The 17,954-nt window shown below is 42.8% G+C and overlaps 1 protein-coding gene across 2 annotated transcripts in view; it reads right to left on the bottom strand.

Annotated features, from left to right (window-relative positions):
• The window catches only part of Lama4 (laminin subunit alpha 4), a 134,892-nt gene extending 122,524 nt beyond the window's left edge, over positions 1-12,368 (bottom strand). The window contains exon 1 of one of the 2 annotated variants that reach the window (XM_027402141.2): positions 12,159-12,368. In XM_027402141.2, the coding sequence (XP_027257942.1) occupies positions 12,159-12,353 (195 nt within the window). In that variant the 5' untranslated portion in view covers positions 12,354-12,368. The remainder of the gene's footprint in view (positions 1-12,158) is intronic. The other variant, XM_027402140.2, reaches the window with a different exon arrangement.
• Positions 12,369-17,954: the final 5,586 nt, after the last annotated feature.

Genomic DNA, 17,954 nt, shown 5'->3' with positions numbered 1-17,954 from the left:
TGGTTAAACACATCTCTACAAACATCAGTACTGCCGTCTTCTCTCGGTCTCCAAACTTGGGACAAGCCATCTTGATAAAACTTTGGCAATAACCCCAGCTTTGTTTTCTCCTTTTTAGACAACAGCCCCCACACAATGTAGAACCTTTTATTCTTTCCTGGGCAGTCATCAGTGCATAAAATGTTACTCAGATCCTGGGCTGTCTGCTACTCAATGCCCAGTCCATCCTTTTTTTCCAGATTAAGGTTTAGAGAGCACAAACGTCACTGTATTTCTCTTTCTTCTGTGCTGAAACCCTCAATGACTCCCTTTTGTATCGTCTAACCAACTGGGACTATTACTCTTCTTAGGTCGTGTTTGCCTCTGCTCACCTTGTCTTATCATGAGCCGGATTTTCCCAAACCTTAAAGGTCCAATTCAAAAGCCACATGGCTCATAAGCTGACTGGGACACTTTCCACCAGAAACATTCTTTCTAAACTCTCCAAGCTTTTATAACATAACAATTTCATTATTTACAATATTAGTGTGCATGTTTTATATCTCTGTGTTTTTATTTTATTGTGTTTTATTTGTAGGATACATAACTAACTCTTGTAGAGCAGGCTGGTCTCGAACTCACAGAGATCCACCTGTCTCTGCCTCCTGAGTGCTGGGATTAAAGGTGTGCATTACCATTGCCTGAAAGTAGCCAGATTTCTTGCGGTGAACTAAACAAATTACTTTATGTTGAATGAGAGCATGATGTTACCAAAGCTATTGGAAGCAAGTGTCCCTAAATGCCTAAGGAATACAAGATAACTCAGGACTGAAACACTATTTCTTTCATTTCAAAAAGTAAAATTGAAGTTAATTGTACCATTATCTATAAAAACATCCAACCAATCCAAAATAGTACACTTTTATGATGCTATTTTATCAGCAGTTCTCTTTTGCAATTATTATCTCATTAAATACTGCTTAATACTTTTCTTAGCAGATACTGTGGGCTGAATCATACCCCTCAAAATTGAGATGTTGACTCTCAGTGTCACAGTCTGACTGTACCAGGAGACGAGGTCCATAGGGAGATGGTAAAGCTTAAATGGGGTCACATGTGCAGGACCTTCATGTGACATGACTGGTAGATCCCTCTAAAGACACAGAAGGAATGTTTCAGGAAATGTGTGAATGGTGGCCTCACCCTACAACCCTCATAGCTATTTGGAAGCACTTTAGCCTCCGTAACATTGAAAAAAGTCTACTTCTGTTGTTTAAGCCATTCCATCTGGGGTATCTTGTTATGGCCATCTTAGCAGATGAACACAAGAGGTGATCTCTGGTAAAGAGATCGCTGGGCATGAATGGTCTGAGGCTCACAGGGCTCAAAGATGTCCTCCTCTAAGTCACAATGGATGTCACTGATGACTTCTTCCCCAGCCACTGTGTTGATCCCAGAGGGACAGTCTGGATCTGTGGCAGACGGAACCAGAAGTGTCTCCGGTAATGTCTTTCCACACTGATCTCTTGCTCTTTGCTCCCCTCTCAGACATCTTGTTTTCTACAGTACTTGGTGGTCTAGGAAAGGAGCTAGGCTGTTTCTCTTTACTCTGAGTTGAATTGTGTTTGTTGAGAACTGCCTTTCTTTTTCCACCGTCATTTGCAGGGGAAACTGTGAGGAAGTAGATGGTTTTAAGGCTTCAGCTCAATTTCCCTTCAACTGACCTGCCAATAATTTTCCCTGAGACAGCTCAGGTTGTTTCCTCATCATTTTGAAGCAGGCTTGACCAGGGGTCTACTCAAGACTGCACTGAGAATATGAATGCTCAGCCAAGTATGTACATGTTTGAAATTATGTTATCAGTTACTCCTCTCATAGCCAAGACAAGACTTTTCCATCATTTCTAATCAAGATAGTTTGTTCCCTAACTGTGTAACTTTACAAAGGTCAAAGTCTAAACATCCTACTAATTTAAATGCTCTTTATAGACTGATCGCTCTTATTTCTGGATGGTACTGGGGACCTTTGCTAGCTGAGTTTAAGATTTAGAGACAGCTATTAGAAGACATTATAATGAGAAAATTAAGAGTTTGGAAGTAGAATTCTCAGCTATGACCTTGAGTCAACCACTCAGCAGCTGTGTGATTCCATTTCCTGTCTGTTAGATGGTGCTAATAGGAAATCCTTCCCCAACGTTGTCAGGAGAAATAAGGAATAAATCAAGGAGATACATAAAGTGCTCAGAACAGTGTCAGGGCCCAGAGTGCTAATCAAGTGTTTGCAATTAAAGCTAAAAAGATCTTAGAACTCAGAGAGTGAGCTGCCCCCTACGCCCACCCCCAGGGTGAGACACAGCTGTCCCTTAAGGTCGTAATAACATGTTCCCTCTAGGCTGAAGTGGTGTCAAGGAGACCTGGAGGCTGTAGAGAGAATGGGACTGTCTGTCTGATATAGGAGACATCTGGGAACTCAAATAAATGGTGCTTCCTTGCTGTCATCAAACCTGTTGGAAAACCTCTGCTGGAAGACAATTTTCAGTGTAGGGAATAAGTTCTTATACATCTTGTGACATTATCTTTCTAATTCAGGATGTAAACTATACTCTTCTTTCCATGGAGATGAATTCCATGTCCTGAATCAGGATGATGTCCTTGCTATGAAGAAAAATGTCACAGCTGTACCATTCCTTAAAGAGTCAAAGTGACACTCTATTCCAGCAGACTTCACAAGTAAATTCCTACCTGACCTGTGAGTGTCACTCAGCAATGATTTTATTTAATATTTCTGGTCTCTTCCTCCTCATTACATAAAAAAGTTTTCCCTTTCTAGATTCATAGTAGGTCTCCCCTCCCCCAGCCCATCCCAAATTCAGACCTGGCTGCATTTTAGACTTCAGTGTTTCCTGTATTTCAGGATACTAAGAAGGATAATGGGTGGTGAAAAGGTGGTTTCTGGTTCCCAGTCTCTGCATTGCTAACCTGTGTTCAGGTGACAAAGATGCCCCTTTGCACACACTTGAGGGTCAGTCTTTTAGAACCGGCTTCCCCACCACCAGCAATAACCGGTCTTTTATCAAGGCAAGCTTCCTCACCTAATTCTGACTTCCAGAAAGTTCCTGGTACATACTTGTTCCCAAATGTGTCCTGCTGAATCTAAAGCCAGCTTTAAATTCTCTTTCCAGTACCTTTAGGACCCAGTGGGCAACTCTTCAGTGGATAGTACAATGTGGGGATTTTGTTTGATGTTTATAATGCATTGAGGTGATGCTGGTTTGCTCTACCATCTCCACTGAGGGAAAACATGTTCTCCTCTCACAACCCTCTGCCAGCTGATACTCGACTAGCACTTAGGTATGAATATATGTGTTCTGCTTCTGTGGCCTCAGCATGTTTCATTTCAACCTAAAGGGCCTGAGTAGGGGAGGTGGGAGCATCTAGGAACCTTGCATAGGGTATGTTGACCTCAGGAGGACATACCTTATATGCATGGGGATGTCTGTAGCTCACACTGTCTGAGACACTTCCTTGGTGTGTTATTGTAGAAGGCTCATGTCTGTGCTTGGCCTGTGCCCTGACTTGTAGCTCCCCCTCAGCCTCACTCACAGAAGGTGACAGGAATCTGGGAAAAGGATTCCATTAAAGTGTTTCCCATTCCTTCTTCTAAGTCAAGGCCCTATGTTTCCCATACTCTCTGGACTCTTAAGAACTTGGGGTTTTTAAGGGACGACATCTACATGTGTGTTCCTTCTGCCGGGTACACCTTAATCTGTTAGGACTTGCTTTTAGAAGACACATAAGGGGACTTTCCCACATTCTTTTATCTACCAAAAGTGATCTGTTTATTAGTGATGGAGTGAAGTACCATCAAGGTTAGTCTAGGCTCATAGTTCAGCTTTACTTGGTGCCTTGGGACTCTTCCACTGGCAGCTCAAGTCAAGGAAAGAGAATCAATAAATACTAAAATGAATAATAGTATAGTGAAGTAAATGATTTCCTACACAAAGATGTCAAGGAACGTCTGTGAGGTGATCTGATGCTTATGGTCTATGTCCACTGGAGCAATTGGCGAGAACCTGAGGCAGAGTTGGAAGACACAGTTCCTGAAGCTGTCACTCATGAGCTTCCCTGCTTCCCTCTGCCCAACTTAATTCCTGGATTACAAAGCCAGAGGACTGTGTCTCTAAACTTCCTTTCTAGATGGAACATCAGATAATCTCTTAGGCTTTATGGTTCATGGCACAGCAGAGTTTGTATCCAAAGGATAACCTCTGTCTGGCTATCGACACGTTTCACCCTTAAAGTGGGTCTGTGTGCTGCAAAAAAGCCTTCAGGGTTTGTCTCTATGATGGAAATTTGAGTGTCTGTTAGCATTGATCATGACAGACTACACTATCCAGAGAAGACAATAGAATAAAGCAATTATTTATGCACTATAATGAAACATTCATGTCCAAGCAGTCCAACTCCATTCAGTCCTCAACTATCAGGAATTTATCATCTCACCTGTGGGACTGACAGAAAACAGACTGCTAAGATTTGTGGCGGAGTAGCAGGAAGAGAGGAGCACTTAGGGGGTGTGCTTGGCTGGTCAAACTATGCCACCCCTCTTAAGGGCCAGCATGCACATCACCAAGCTACAGAATAGGCTTGCCACATTTTAAGATTAAGATTTGGGGGAGGAGGCTGGAGAGATGGCTCAGAGGTTAAGAGAACCAGAGAACACAGGTTCAATTCCCAGCACCCACATGGCAGCTCACAACTGTCTGTAATTCCAGATGCAGGGAGTCCAAGGCCCTCTTCTGCCCCATAGGAGTCTGCATACATGTAGGACACACAAGCTCTCATTAAATAAACAAACATATAAATGAAAAACTCACACAACTCACATTAAATAAATACATAAATAACTCTCACACACCTCACATTAAATAAATAAATAAATACATAGCTAAAAAACCAAAAGACTGAGATGTGGGATTAGTGCTGTGGTATCACATTTTTAGAAAAAACAATTTTTCTCTCTTTTGGCCACCCTGCAGCCATTTTGATATTTTTCATTTGCAGCTTCTACAATCAGTCTACAATCCTGGTAACTCAGGGTCTGAGGATCACTCATCATCTCTCTCATTTCTGGCTACTCTGCTATGCAGTCCTTTGGGATGACATGACTTTTATAGAAGTTTTTAGTTCTGTTTCTACATTGCAGTGTACTTGGTACAGACAATGACACTCGGTGTAGCTGTTGTGTCCTCAAGGTAAGCTCTACTGAATGCATTTTAGATCCCCAGAGTCTCCAATTTTCTTTAAGGCAATGAAATTACTGAATAACTTCAAAATAAATCTAAACACATACGCTCTGTACCATGCTCAGGGGGTCTTTTAGCTGTGGGGTACAGCACAGATTTCCATTCTTGTTTTCATGAAATTTGCACTAATGCATGTCCTAGAGTTGCCCCCACTTAGTTCGCAGGGAGCCATCACAGTAGCCACATCTCTCCATTTACATAAACATAAGATCTCTAACTTTCACAAGCTTTAAGACAGCTCTGGAAGTAAGAAGAGGGCCACTTTGCATACTGTTATTATTTTTAAACCACATCACTTCCTTTTCTCTTGGTTTTTCAAAGAAGCCTCTTATGTGTTTTTCTTTATGCAGAGTATTTGGGTTTGAATATGGAAAACTTCCCACTACATTCAGCCTAGGAATGTTGTTCCCCCCAAGTTTCTCATGACAAAAAGGCAGAGTCAGAGGCAGGCTGCTGGCAGCTGAATTTCATTAGGACTTTGATGGGAAACTCAAGTTGGAATTACAAACATCTGTGGTTAAACTTCCCTTTAGTAAGCCGTTTCCCAGAATTTAACTTTACCACACCAGGAGCAAAAGAGAAAAACAGTTGAAAGGAGAAGACTGCTCTTGTAAAACCCAGGAGGGCATTTAAGTATCTGGCTATGCTCGCTATCTCTTAATAGACTCACAGACCTCCTTATTTTAGAAAATTAATAATTATTCAGAAATACTAATTTGGGGACTTGAAGCATGTGCCAAAAATCTGATTTGAGAGGTTTCTAACTCAAATGTCTTAAGATTATATCTGGCCACCCTCGTATTTATATGATTGTTATAAAGCAAGCAAACTCCCTCCAGACTCTTTCTGGCATTATGCATTTCAAAGAACTACAAGCCAGATTTGGACATTTGTGATTTTGTCATTTCAGAGCTTTTTTCCCCCCACTACTTTTTTTTTTTTAAATGTCATCCTTTTTTTTTGCTTTGCTATTGGTTGCTTTTCTAAAGCTTTAGAGAAACCCATTTCCGTCAACTATTCAGATAACGTAGTGTCAGTGTAAAACTATTTAAAAACTATTAAAGAGAATGATGAGAAGAGACACTCTATAATCCCTCTAGTCTTTGGTTGCACAACTAGGAAATTTGCAGACCAAAGTTGAAAGTAATCAAACTTACAAACTTATTAACTATTTAGATGACAAAATATGTTTAGGGAGACATTAGTCTCATACTTTACCTGTGTTTAGATGAAATCACAGGGGAAGGAAGGAGCAGGAGGAGGGCAGGGTGAGAGACTGGGGCTAACTATTTTGTGTGGCCTGCAGACATACTCATCTATGTGTCATTTCACAACAATCTTGCCAGGCAAAATATGTTCCCACTAATTTTATAGTAAAAAAGACAATCCTTCTAAGATGAATTAATTTGCTCAAAGCCATGCTGAGGAAAGTCTGGGCACTGAATCACACATCTGTCTGGCCACAGGCCCACATTTTGCCTCTGATGCAAGGTGAAATTCAAATATGGTAGATACAGCAAGAAAACTTGCCCTTGGCCTTCACATACACTTGCCTAGAAGAAATTTAAAAACCAAGTCATCAATTTCAGCTAAGCATCCAAATTCTGTCTTCTCTTAAAGGAACAGGCAAGCAAACTCCCAGAAGAGCTTGCAGAACTCACAGCCCACGGTTGTTCTTCCTCCTTAGCTGGCCCCACTTAGATCAGTTTTGCCTGGCTCCTGTAACTATCTGAATGTTAGAAATACCTTTGAGCCATATGATCCAGCAATTCATTGGCTATGTACTCAAAAGAACTGAGAACAGGGACTCAAAGCCAGGTACTTGTACATCATGCAGAAACCACACTTATTTCAGTGAATGGATGAACAAACAAATATTCTACACACACATAAATACATAGATGTAAATGGAAGCTTTAGCAGCAGAGTGTAACACACATATAGTGTGAATAAACTTTGAAGTCTCCTGCAAGTGGTCTGCTGACCACCACACAAGCGCCAAGGTACATGATGCCACCCCAACCCTGCAATAAAGGAAAAAGAAATACATTTAAAAACACTCACAGGGAGGGAGTGCTACCCAAGGCTCCATATGTTCTAACAGTTTATGCAGCTTACAGGACTCTTCCAGTAGCAATGAACAGAGCTTTGAATGACATTTTATGCTTCTTCATTAAAAACAAAAGGCAAAACAAAATTAATAGGATAAATCCCATGGATGGTTCTATACACTTTTCTAGATACTCCTGCACAGTCAAATGGCTTTTATAAACTCTATCCCAGCTGAGCCACTTCACAGCTAGGGGCTCCGGCATCTGGTTCTGTACCTGTTTCCACATCTGTGAAATGAGATGACAATTGTACAGTCTGACCCACTTATGGAGGTGACAGGAGACGGTTTTTTGTTTTTGTTTTTTTCCAGTTGTATTTTTTTTATTTGAATTACAAACAAGATTGAATTACATGACAATCCCAGTTCCCTTCTGACGGGAGACATTTTAGGGAGTGTTTGCTACAACTGCTCTGATATCCCGGTCTTTCTAAAGTAAGCTGTATGAAGTCTTCTTTGCTGTTAGGCAAGTAGAATATTGTGTCCTCCTGGTCTGTCTCATTTTCTCCATGGTACTTAGCTCATAGTCACTCTTACATCTATCCATTCTGATGGGTGTATTTATTTTCTCCCCGATTGCTTACCACTTGAAGGTAATGGGAAAGCCTTTTCTTAAATTGCTCTTGGTACTCATTGTTCTTCTTTTTCTTCTGTACATGGTAACTCTCTAGATCTGCCTGTTGTGTGAAAGAAGTGGAGGTTCCAAAGACCTAATCCAGTGCTGCGACAGCAGTCCAGGATGGCTGCCTAGGCTAGTGGCTGGAAGATTTATTGTCTCCGTAATCTTTTTCAAAGCAAGGGGTTGGGATAAGGAAAAGGAAAGCAGATTGGCAAAGAGATACAGCGACTTTCTGTAAACATTCTATAACCCTTCAATGGCAAGGAGCCTAACAGTGCGTCAGGGCATGGGACTACATGTCAACCCAGAAAAGAACAGAGGGAAAGTCCCTCAGGATTGGTCTCCTACAGTGCCTCTTTAAGCAAGTCAGTCTGTCCAGAGCGAGGAGTCCATGGGTCCATGAAGCAATGGTGTTTTTGAAGGGAAGTTAGCATGACAATGAGGTTAACAGTAAAATGTACCCGGGTTAGGCCGTGACGTCCTATTTTCTTCTCTCAGGGAATTTTCCTCACCTTTATAAGTGATTTCTCTTATTTTTCTCACTTAGGTATCAAAACCAGTTACAATGATGAAACTGGCCTCCACCCACTCCCACTTGGCCCTTCCAGCATTCCTTCTTTGCCCTGTATTTCTCAATGTCTGTGCATGGCTCCATCCAGTTTCTACCTCTAGCCCAGTGTTCTTGACCTTGATTGACTCCTGGCCTGTGTCTCAATAGACAAGAATCTCACTTTCCCCAAGGACACTCTGATGCTTGTTGGGGGGTGGGGGAGAGTGTGGGAGTGTGGGGGGCATTTTCTCTCCACTCCTGCCTTCTCTCTGATGCTCTCTGCACTTCTGTGTTAGTTAAGGAGACTTTAGTTAGATTCTGATCACTTACCTCACAGCAAAATCCACACATGTAGACTTCCCTGCCTTTGTTTCATCATTTCTATAAATTGCAACCACCCTACAGGCAAGAGTAGAAGACAACAAGTTTTTCTCTCTCAAGCTCTGTGCAAACTAACTACATACCTCCCCTACACACACACACACACACACACACACACACACACACACACACACACACACACACACACACACTTTTAGACTTTCACTTACTTTTACTTGCTACATTGTACATGACAAAGTGAATAGGTTCTGTTCTCCTTTTAAAACGTTGCCAGAATATAGAATGTTCCTTTTGAAACTACCAGTCTCCCTCTTGCCTAAACTCACCTACTGAAAAATCACTGCTGTCACCTTACACTCAGCAGTAATGGACTCAGCAAATTGCTTGTCAAGAAGGAGGAGGTAGGAAAACCATTAAGTGGAGTGTGGAGTTCCCTTTGGGTGCCTCTCTTCCACATTTTTTCCATCCTATGGGGAAGCTTTTCCCAAAGACAGGTGGGACCTTCCTTCTTGGCCTGCCAGCCTTTTTTGTCCTTTCAATCTGCTAATTTTTCAATCATATTTGTTGCCAGCTCACACTGAGTACCACTGTGGCTCATAGACACTGCTTTAGGACAATCATCCAGCCATGGAGGAGAGCATTAGGGGGACTTCTGCCAAGCTCCTCCCACTGACCCATGCTTGCCTTACTTTTTTTTTCTTCTTTCTTTGGAGAGTTGGTTGGAGAACAACCATTCATATAAATCCAATTCAAATAAAGTGGAAATATTTTTAGAGCACCCTCCTACCCACATTTTGAACCCCTCCTATGAATAATGTGACCACATTCTGTTTTATGTAAATACAGTTTCCTGACCCAACCCAGTAAAGTAGTCGTGACATGTTATTAAGTCTCTGGGATGTATTTGGTTTAAGATCTGCTTACTAGCCATAAAGAGCATGGGAAAGCTGCTGGTAGGGCACTGGGATCATCTTGAGACCACAGGCAAACTGGAGCCTTTATGTGAAACTACCCTTTGGAAACATAATTGGCTATCCTTCCTCCTGTGATCTTCCCTGGGTTGACTAATATCACCTTTCTCTCTCCTAAATTCCTCAACTAGTATTTTGACCCTGATAGGTCCTGACAATATTGCACATTTAACTGACTGTGGGGAATTCTTTCTGATTGGAATAATATAGAAAAACACAGATACAATATTAACAAACATTAAGTAAGTTAGTAACATAAAAATCTCTGAGAAATAGCATCAAATAAGGGATTACAAAAACAACAACCCTAATCCATCTATGGCAATAACTCAGAATGTGCAAATCACTTACACCTATGTCAGATGCTGTACTACCTTCACCATGGTAACCACAGAAAGTATAAAATAGGTGTCAATGATTTCTCTAAGCTTGAAGTTTCTCTTCCTGCAATCTGGGCAAACTATTACTTAGGTAGATTAAGAAAGCTTGCAGTTTAAACATAGTCAGAAAATCTGCCACCTTAAATGCTTTGCTGTCATTGCACTGGACATGTGTATATATGAGAAATTGCTTGCAGCCTCAACATCAACTTTTTCCCCCCAAAACAGGGTTTCTCTGTATTGCTTTGGAGGCTGTCATGGAAATTGCTCTGTAAACCAGGCTGGCCTTGAACTCAGAGATCCACCTGCCTCTGCCTCCTGAGTGCTGGGTTTAAAGGCGTGCACCACCAATGCCCAGCTCAACATCAACTTTGAGATATCCTAATATTCAAATAATTATTATGAGATGCAAACACAGAAAATAGCTATGTATAATATGATTATCTCTTTAGATTTAACATATCCAAATACAGAATGCCTAGATGGGTTAAATTGACATGAGTAATGAAAAAATGGGTATAAATGTATCCTGTACAGTTGGGACATGATAAAAATTTGGTTATTGTTTATCTGTAATCCAAATTTAATTGAGTGTCTTATACTTTATATCAATTCTGCCCTTGTGTGGAGCATTTCATTCAGGGATGTTCCACGCTGGAAGCAACAGGTGTGGAGATAATGTTGCCTGGGGTTAGTTCCAAGAGAGCAGAGAAGCAATGCCTTCCTTTTCACTGATGGAGTTGGGCTTGTCTGGCCTGTCCCCAGTGTCTGGGTGTGAGCAGAAGCCAGGCCCCTTCATTCTCATGGAGCTTTTATTTTGAACCTAAACGAGAGACTGGTCCTACCTAACCACCCCCCTTTTGAGGGAGCATGAGTACAGTTCTCACTTAAGACAGACTATCATGCATTTTATTTTTGATCAACAATTAGTAACTATAGCTATATTACCAATGAATAGAAGTAGGAGCAACAGTTCACTGATTTTAGCACTGTTGTCAGCCTGTATCACTATTTCAGTTGTATGATTGCTGTAGCCATGGGTACAGTTGGGGTGTGTGTATGTGTGTGTGCTGTTAGGTCAATTGCTCTTTCCTTTCCCATGAACTCAGGTGACTGCATTTCCCTCCTTCTTAACATCTCCCACGGCTGGGACATGCTGCTATCTCTCTAGGCTCAGGGGCTGGTAAATCACCTACTCCAGACTCATCCTCTTCCAAATGTCTACACTGTCAATTTCTCAACTTAAAAGTATATTAATGTCTAAAAAACAGTGGCTCTTTCAATAAGCGTTTGATCAATAGTATAACCTGATCAGCGCTCTTTGGGAACGGAGCTTGACTTAATCTTGCCTTTGGATTAGAATGGCTCACTTCTGTTTTAGGTATCTGTCCTAAACTTTCCTAACAACTTCCTTCACAGCCAATGACCCCAACCCCACCCCAGGACCCCTCCCCCAGACTTGAAGAAGACCTTTTGTTTAGTTGGAGACAGGGTAGGTCTTTTAGTAATATTGTTCCCATTGTTCAAACAGCAGGGAGGAGCAGGACAACAGTGAGGGGCACACACATTAAGTGACAAGGCTTGGCTACTGGGACACACCAAAAGACCACCACCTGCCCACTGCTGCGGTCTCCTGTGAATCTGAGAGACCCATGTGGACCGTGAAGGAAACTAGCACTTCCATCAGCTGGAAGAGGCAGATTTCACGTCTCAACTTCCAACTCACATCCAAATCCAACTTACGAAACAAAACTCTCTATTTCAACTAAGGGGACCAACCTAGTCCAGGTGAAATTCTAAGTTGCCAAAAAAGAGACAGGGAGAGAGAAAGAGGATTGTGGCCCAGCCAGCAAGCACAGGTGCGGAGCAGGGTGGCAAGGACAGGGGACGCCTTAGCCTTACCTCAGCAGCAGATGGCAGACGTCCCAGTGTGACGCGGGGGTCGCTGGTCTCCGGTGGGTCTTGCCTGCCGACCACTGAGCTCCCCTCGATGTCAAAAGGAAAAGCATTGTCGTCCCCGGATGCCGCGCTGGAGCAGGCAGCACCCCAGAGAAGCCACAGGGGCAAGGCTGAGCACCAGGCTGTGCTCCAAGCCATCTCCCCGCTGCTATTCAACAGGCCCTTCCTGGAGCAAAGGATCTGCGGGTCTTGGTGGGCACCCCCGAGAGGTGCAGCGATGCCTGGTGTTTTATCTTCTTTGGGCGGACAGTATTTAGATCCAGGAACCCGAGTTGCAACTTGGTTTTTGTTTTTAAAAATAGGGAGTGAGAGTCAGCGTGGTCCCTGTCTTGCTCGCCTTTTGCTCCCACCCACTCTCTCCTCTCACTTTGTCTCTCCTCTCCCGCCGCTCCCGAGGCTTGGGCTCTGGGACCTACAGACTGATGGAGCGTAGCGCTCCGGGACCATCAAAAGGCAGCAGAGCGCTACTGGCGTGAGCCGTGCGAGCGCGCCTGGCCACCTCCTCTCCCTGGCGGCTGGGACCGAGGACGGCGCGGCTCTGGCTTCCTTCCCACACTCATTCTCACCACTCCCTTTCCACCTTCCCCTTCCAGGCCCTCCCACTTCAAGTTGGCTTTCAGACCCTGAGGTCAGGCCTTTCCTTGTCGCCCGCTTCCCCTCCCCCTCGCCGTTTGGAGCCCCTCCAAGGACTTCAGATGAATATTCAGCGTTCCTGATTGCTTCCTCTTATTTACGTAGCCAAGGCGCCGGATGTCTGATCTATATTTATATAGATTTGTATGTGGCCCCCACTAGTGTACAGGAAAGTGGGCGGAAAAGGGATTCCAGGGGCGGGAGGGAGCCTGAGGTAGATGACCTCAGGAACCAGCGGCATTTCTGGACGAGTTCTCTTCTTTTCTAGAGATAGCCTGTGGCTCTCTTCTATCGAGGTTCACTGGCCACTCCTCTTCCTCTGCCGGTCCTCACCCAGAGGGCTGGAGAGAATATCTTTCACTACAGTGCTAGAAAATGACTTCATTATTGAATTGCATGAACTTTTATTTACAAAGAACATCTTGTTTTTCCCTAAAGAGGTGCTTTGTGAGGGACCCAGAACAAGGCTTGCAGTGTATGGGCCTGTCAAATATGCAGCCCACAACCCATAGCCCTGACCTCTTCCTTTGGCTGTAATCTCATGCCTGCTACATCTGTCTGATCATGTAACCTTTCCAAGATTGCCATAGGACTTGGGCCACAGCTGTTCTGGAATGCCCTTGGTACCTACTGCAGCTGATAGGTGCTTTTGTTTCTGCAGGCTTCAGGTCAGAGCTTTAGGTATCTCTGGAAGGCCCCCAAAGTGCCTTAAAATAACCATACCAGAGTACCCAGACCAGTTTCTAGGAGTTGGGAATCAGTCATGCAATAAGTCAACTGACATTCTTATGAGTCCCATTTCAGGGAGCGGGTTGTTGTATCTCAAGATAGAGGAAACAACCATTTCTCCTCTTTCCATATGTTATTTGTAAACATTCCTGCATAGTAGGGCTGTTACTTCCTTGCTGTTAAAAAGAATGGGAGATTTCCCAAGACCACCCAGCTGGTAGGAAGCTGAATTGAAATTTGAGTATAAGCCTTCTAGGCCTACAGCTCTGGTTCAGGTCTGTAACACACTGAAACTGATAAGATAAAGACAGAGCTGGGGCATAGAGGAAGTCGGCTTTGTCACTTTCTGAGGCTTTCTATGTACAGTTTTGTGAGTTATCTCATTTAATTTCGTGCTGATGATTGTCTAGGTAAGTGGATTTGGCAGTGACACAGTAGTATGGCACTACAGCTTAGCTTAGGTAAAACCATCAGTAATGAAGCCATTCCATTGAATGTTAATTTCTGTGTTCCCCAAACCTTGCAGACTGGTTTTCTAAGGAAGAGTATGTTGAGTCCATCTGAAAACAAGTGTGAGCCGTTTGCCCTTGATAAAGCTCTCAATACCTGAAGTCAGAATGACAAGTGTATGTGTGCCTGTGTGGTGTGTGATGATGGTGTTGTTATTTAAAGGTATAAAGCTGGTGGGTAGAACAGGGTAACTGAGCACCATTGTTCCTCAGAGTCTGCCTACCTTCTCTCCCCACAGAAATCTCTGCAAGAATCATCCAGACCAAGTAGAAACCTAGTTTAGTAGGTTAACCAATTTCTGTGGGAAAAAAAAAACAGTGATTGAATTTAACGGTTCCTTGTATTATTGTTAAATCTTTAAAGAAAAACTTGACAGATACAGAGGGATCTATGTGAACTCTATCTTCTTCTTCTGACATTGGCTCTTTCATTTCATACATTTATTGTTTAAAATCAAGAGCCTTATGTCAATCAAGCACATGCCCAGTGCCCAGCACACACAGAAGCCAATACTACTGCACTGGAGGTATTTATTTTGTAATTTCTGTGTTCCCCAAACCTTGCAGACTGTTTTCAGGATGCAGATGCAGAGACCTTGGGAGCTGCTAGAAACAACATTCTCCAAGGAACCCAAGCAGGGAAGAAGAGTGGGGCCTGCTGACCTCTGGACACAGATGAGAAGTGAAACACTCCTCCAGCGGCAGTGTCTTAAACTAGGATGGCTTCTGAGTTCTGCCTGGACCTGTGTGATAGGTGTGGACTAGCCCAACATTCCTTCTATATCTTCTGCACGGGCCACTTAAATCCTGGTGCCACCGGCCAATATGTGAGGCAGACCTGAGCAACTCCCGTCTACTCATTAATCTATTGTCAATAAAGTTTTTGGTGAAGTAAAAAAAAGATACCAAAATAAATAGCCCCAGTGCAAATGCACAAACTGACTGAGTGGAGCCCCTTCTATATGGAGAGATACCATGCCCAGCCTAGACACGGGGACATGGAGGTGGAGAGGTGCCTTGGTCCTGCCTCAACTAGATGATGGGACAGTCTTAGTAGTCTTCCTGGGGAGGCCTCACCCTCTCTGAGGAGCAGATGGGAGGATGGGGGAGTGGAGGGAGTGGGAGGAAAGGAGGGAGGGGGAACTGGGGTTGGAATGTAAAAAATAAATTAATAAAAAAATAACTCCAGTGCAGTAGTATTGGCTTCTGTGTGTGCTGGGCAATGAGCATGTTATTGGTTGCCTTACTTTAAGGCTCTTGATTTTAAACAATAAATGTATGAAATGAAAGAGCCAATGTCAGAAGGAGCAGATAGGTTTCTCATAGATCCCACTGTATCTGTCATGTTTTTCTTTAAAAATTTAACAATCATACAAGGAACCATTAAACTCAATCGTTATGTTTTTTTTCCCATAGAAATTGGTTAACCTAATAAATTAAGTTTCTGTTTGGTCTGGATGATTGTTGCAGAGATTTCTGTGGGGAGAGAAGGTGGCCAGACTCTGAGGAACAATGGTGCTCAGTTACCCTGTTCTACCAGCCAGATTTATACCTTTAAATAACAACACTATCATCACATACCACACAGGCACACATACACATGCCATTCTGTCTTCAGATATTGAGAGCTTTATCAAGGGCAAACGGCTCACACTTGCTTTCAGATGGACTCAACCTACTTTTCCTTAGCTATCAGGTAGTATACACTTGTTAATTAACCTGGAACCTCTTCTCCCTGCCCTGTACAGTCGATATATCTGGCCTACAAGGCTCAGCAGTGGGAATTAGGTGTATTTATCTGGGACCTATGAACTTCTTTTTTTTCATTAACTATAAGCTTCTAATTTTTCTCTTGTCTATTATTGTTCCTTTGGTAAATGGTAAGTTTTATAGATACATATATACATATACATGCATATGTATATATATATACACACACATAGGTTTTTCTATGAAATTTAAGAGTTCTTCGGGCTGTTTATAGAAGTTCTAAGAGCTCAACATAAAGCTTGATCTTTCCTAATGTCCATTTTATCACCTGTAAAATGGGAATAATGATGATCTTTCACTGAATTACTTCTAGTAGTAAATAAAAATTAATATGCACTGACATATATAAAGTCCATGCTTAGTAAAGACAATTTAATTATGCAATATCTTAAAGTCTAAAAAAGGGTAGAAAGATACTTCCTAAAGAAGAAAAGCAGCCGTGTTTATTTATCCTACGGCTTGGGTGACCTTCTGTTGGCAGAGGTCAACTGTTTCCCTTTCTGGCCATTCCCAGGTCCTCCCCTGTCCTAGCTGTTGACTGGGGATGCCATGGATCTTAGGTAGTGCTGCTAGGGAGTGAGAGGGCATAGAGGAGTATTTTACAGTAAGCTAGAGGGCATTAGAGTAAAGGGCACCCCTACCTCACCACAGGGTCAGACCTTGAAAAGCTTGGATATTAGTAGCTCTTTTTTTTCTACTAAAAGAAAAATTAGGGACCATATCCAGTAAGTGGCTACTTTCCCTTCCTCCTTTTCCTATGATGTGGAGGAGGATTCACCAAGTATCTTCAGGATCCTGTCCTTGTTTCCTGGGATGTGTGGAAGCTTCCACCTTCCCCACGATCAACATGGACATCAGGAGAGAGTCAGAGGCTAAATGGCTTGTCCTGGTACGCTGAATCGTTAGTGTACAAGAGCCCTGCACATTCCAACATCCAGACCAACTGCCTTCCCATTAGTAATGGAACAGACTAAGCTATTTTTAGTTTTGGCAGCAGCAGACCTGGTGGTTTTGAGGCTTTATCAAAAGAAAGTTCTGGAATTCCCTTATAAGAACCTGTGGAGTTATCTGCAGATAAAGATCAAGGCTGCCTGTCTCTGCAGAGCATTGCTGTGGGGGCCTGTCCTCAGCATCCAGCGAGCTCACCAGCCTGTTGTTAACACGTCCCATGTGCCCTTCTGCAAATAGAAAGTTGTGTCAGCTGCTATTTTGGATTTGTAGGTGCTAATCTTGGCATAGCTAGATGGAGGACTGTTGTGGGGACTGTGTACTAGTGACAATAACTTCATGATGATATTGGTCACAGAAAGGAGTATGAGCTGGCTCCTCCCTGCTGTGAAGTCTTTAATTGATAATTCGGTGGTGGGAATGCAAAGCATAAAAATGAGTCTCTCTCTTTCTCTTTTTTTTTTCTAGGAACACTCCCATTTTCCCACACATGAAGGTCTTCCTTCATGGATAACTGTGATGAAAGTTCTGACTATATGAGGAGGACCAACAGCAAGAGAGCTAGGAGAAAGAGGAGACCTTTAAAGGGCTGTTCCTCCTCTCAGGGGTCCCCCAGACTTTTGTTCAGGATGTAGACACTATGCTATATTGAATTCAGTTCTTCTTCTATCCTGGCCCCTTTTGGATTTGAGTGTACATTACCTCTATTCTTCACCATGCATTCCTCTTTCCACTTATTTGATCATCATTTATTGAGTACCTCTTTAGGCCAAGTTTACATAATCAGGATAAACGGTCAAAATGTAATCTTAACTTCCAAGGAGCCAAACTCCAGCTGAAACAAATGCAACTACACTCTATAAGCAATGTGAAGTGATTAACCAGTGTGGAAATGAAGCTGGGCTACTGATTATAATAATTGATCATGCACTGTCTTTGTTAGGGCTTCTCTTGCTGTGAAGAGACACCATAACCACAGCAACTCTTATAAAGGAAAAACATTTGACTGGGGTTTGCTTACAGTTCAGAGGTTTGGTCCATTGTCATCATGGTGAGAAGCATGGCATGTGCAGGTGGACATGGTGCTGAAGAGGTAGCTGAGAGTTCTACATCTTTATTGGCAGGCATCATGAAGAGAGAGTGACACTGG

Source organism: Cricetulus griseus, chromosome 2 (genome assembly GCF_003668045.3).
Source record: "Cricetulus griseus strain 17A/GY chromosome 2, alternate assembly CriGri-PICRH-1.0, whole genome shotgun sequence".
NCBI lineage: Eukaryota > Metazoa > Chordata > Mammalia > Rodentia > Cricetidae > Cricetulus > Cricetulus griseus.
The sequence above is the reverse complement of the archived record's forward strand: the minus strand, read 5'-3'. Positions and strand labels throughout refer to the sequence as shown.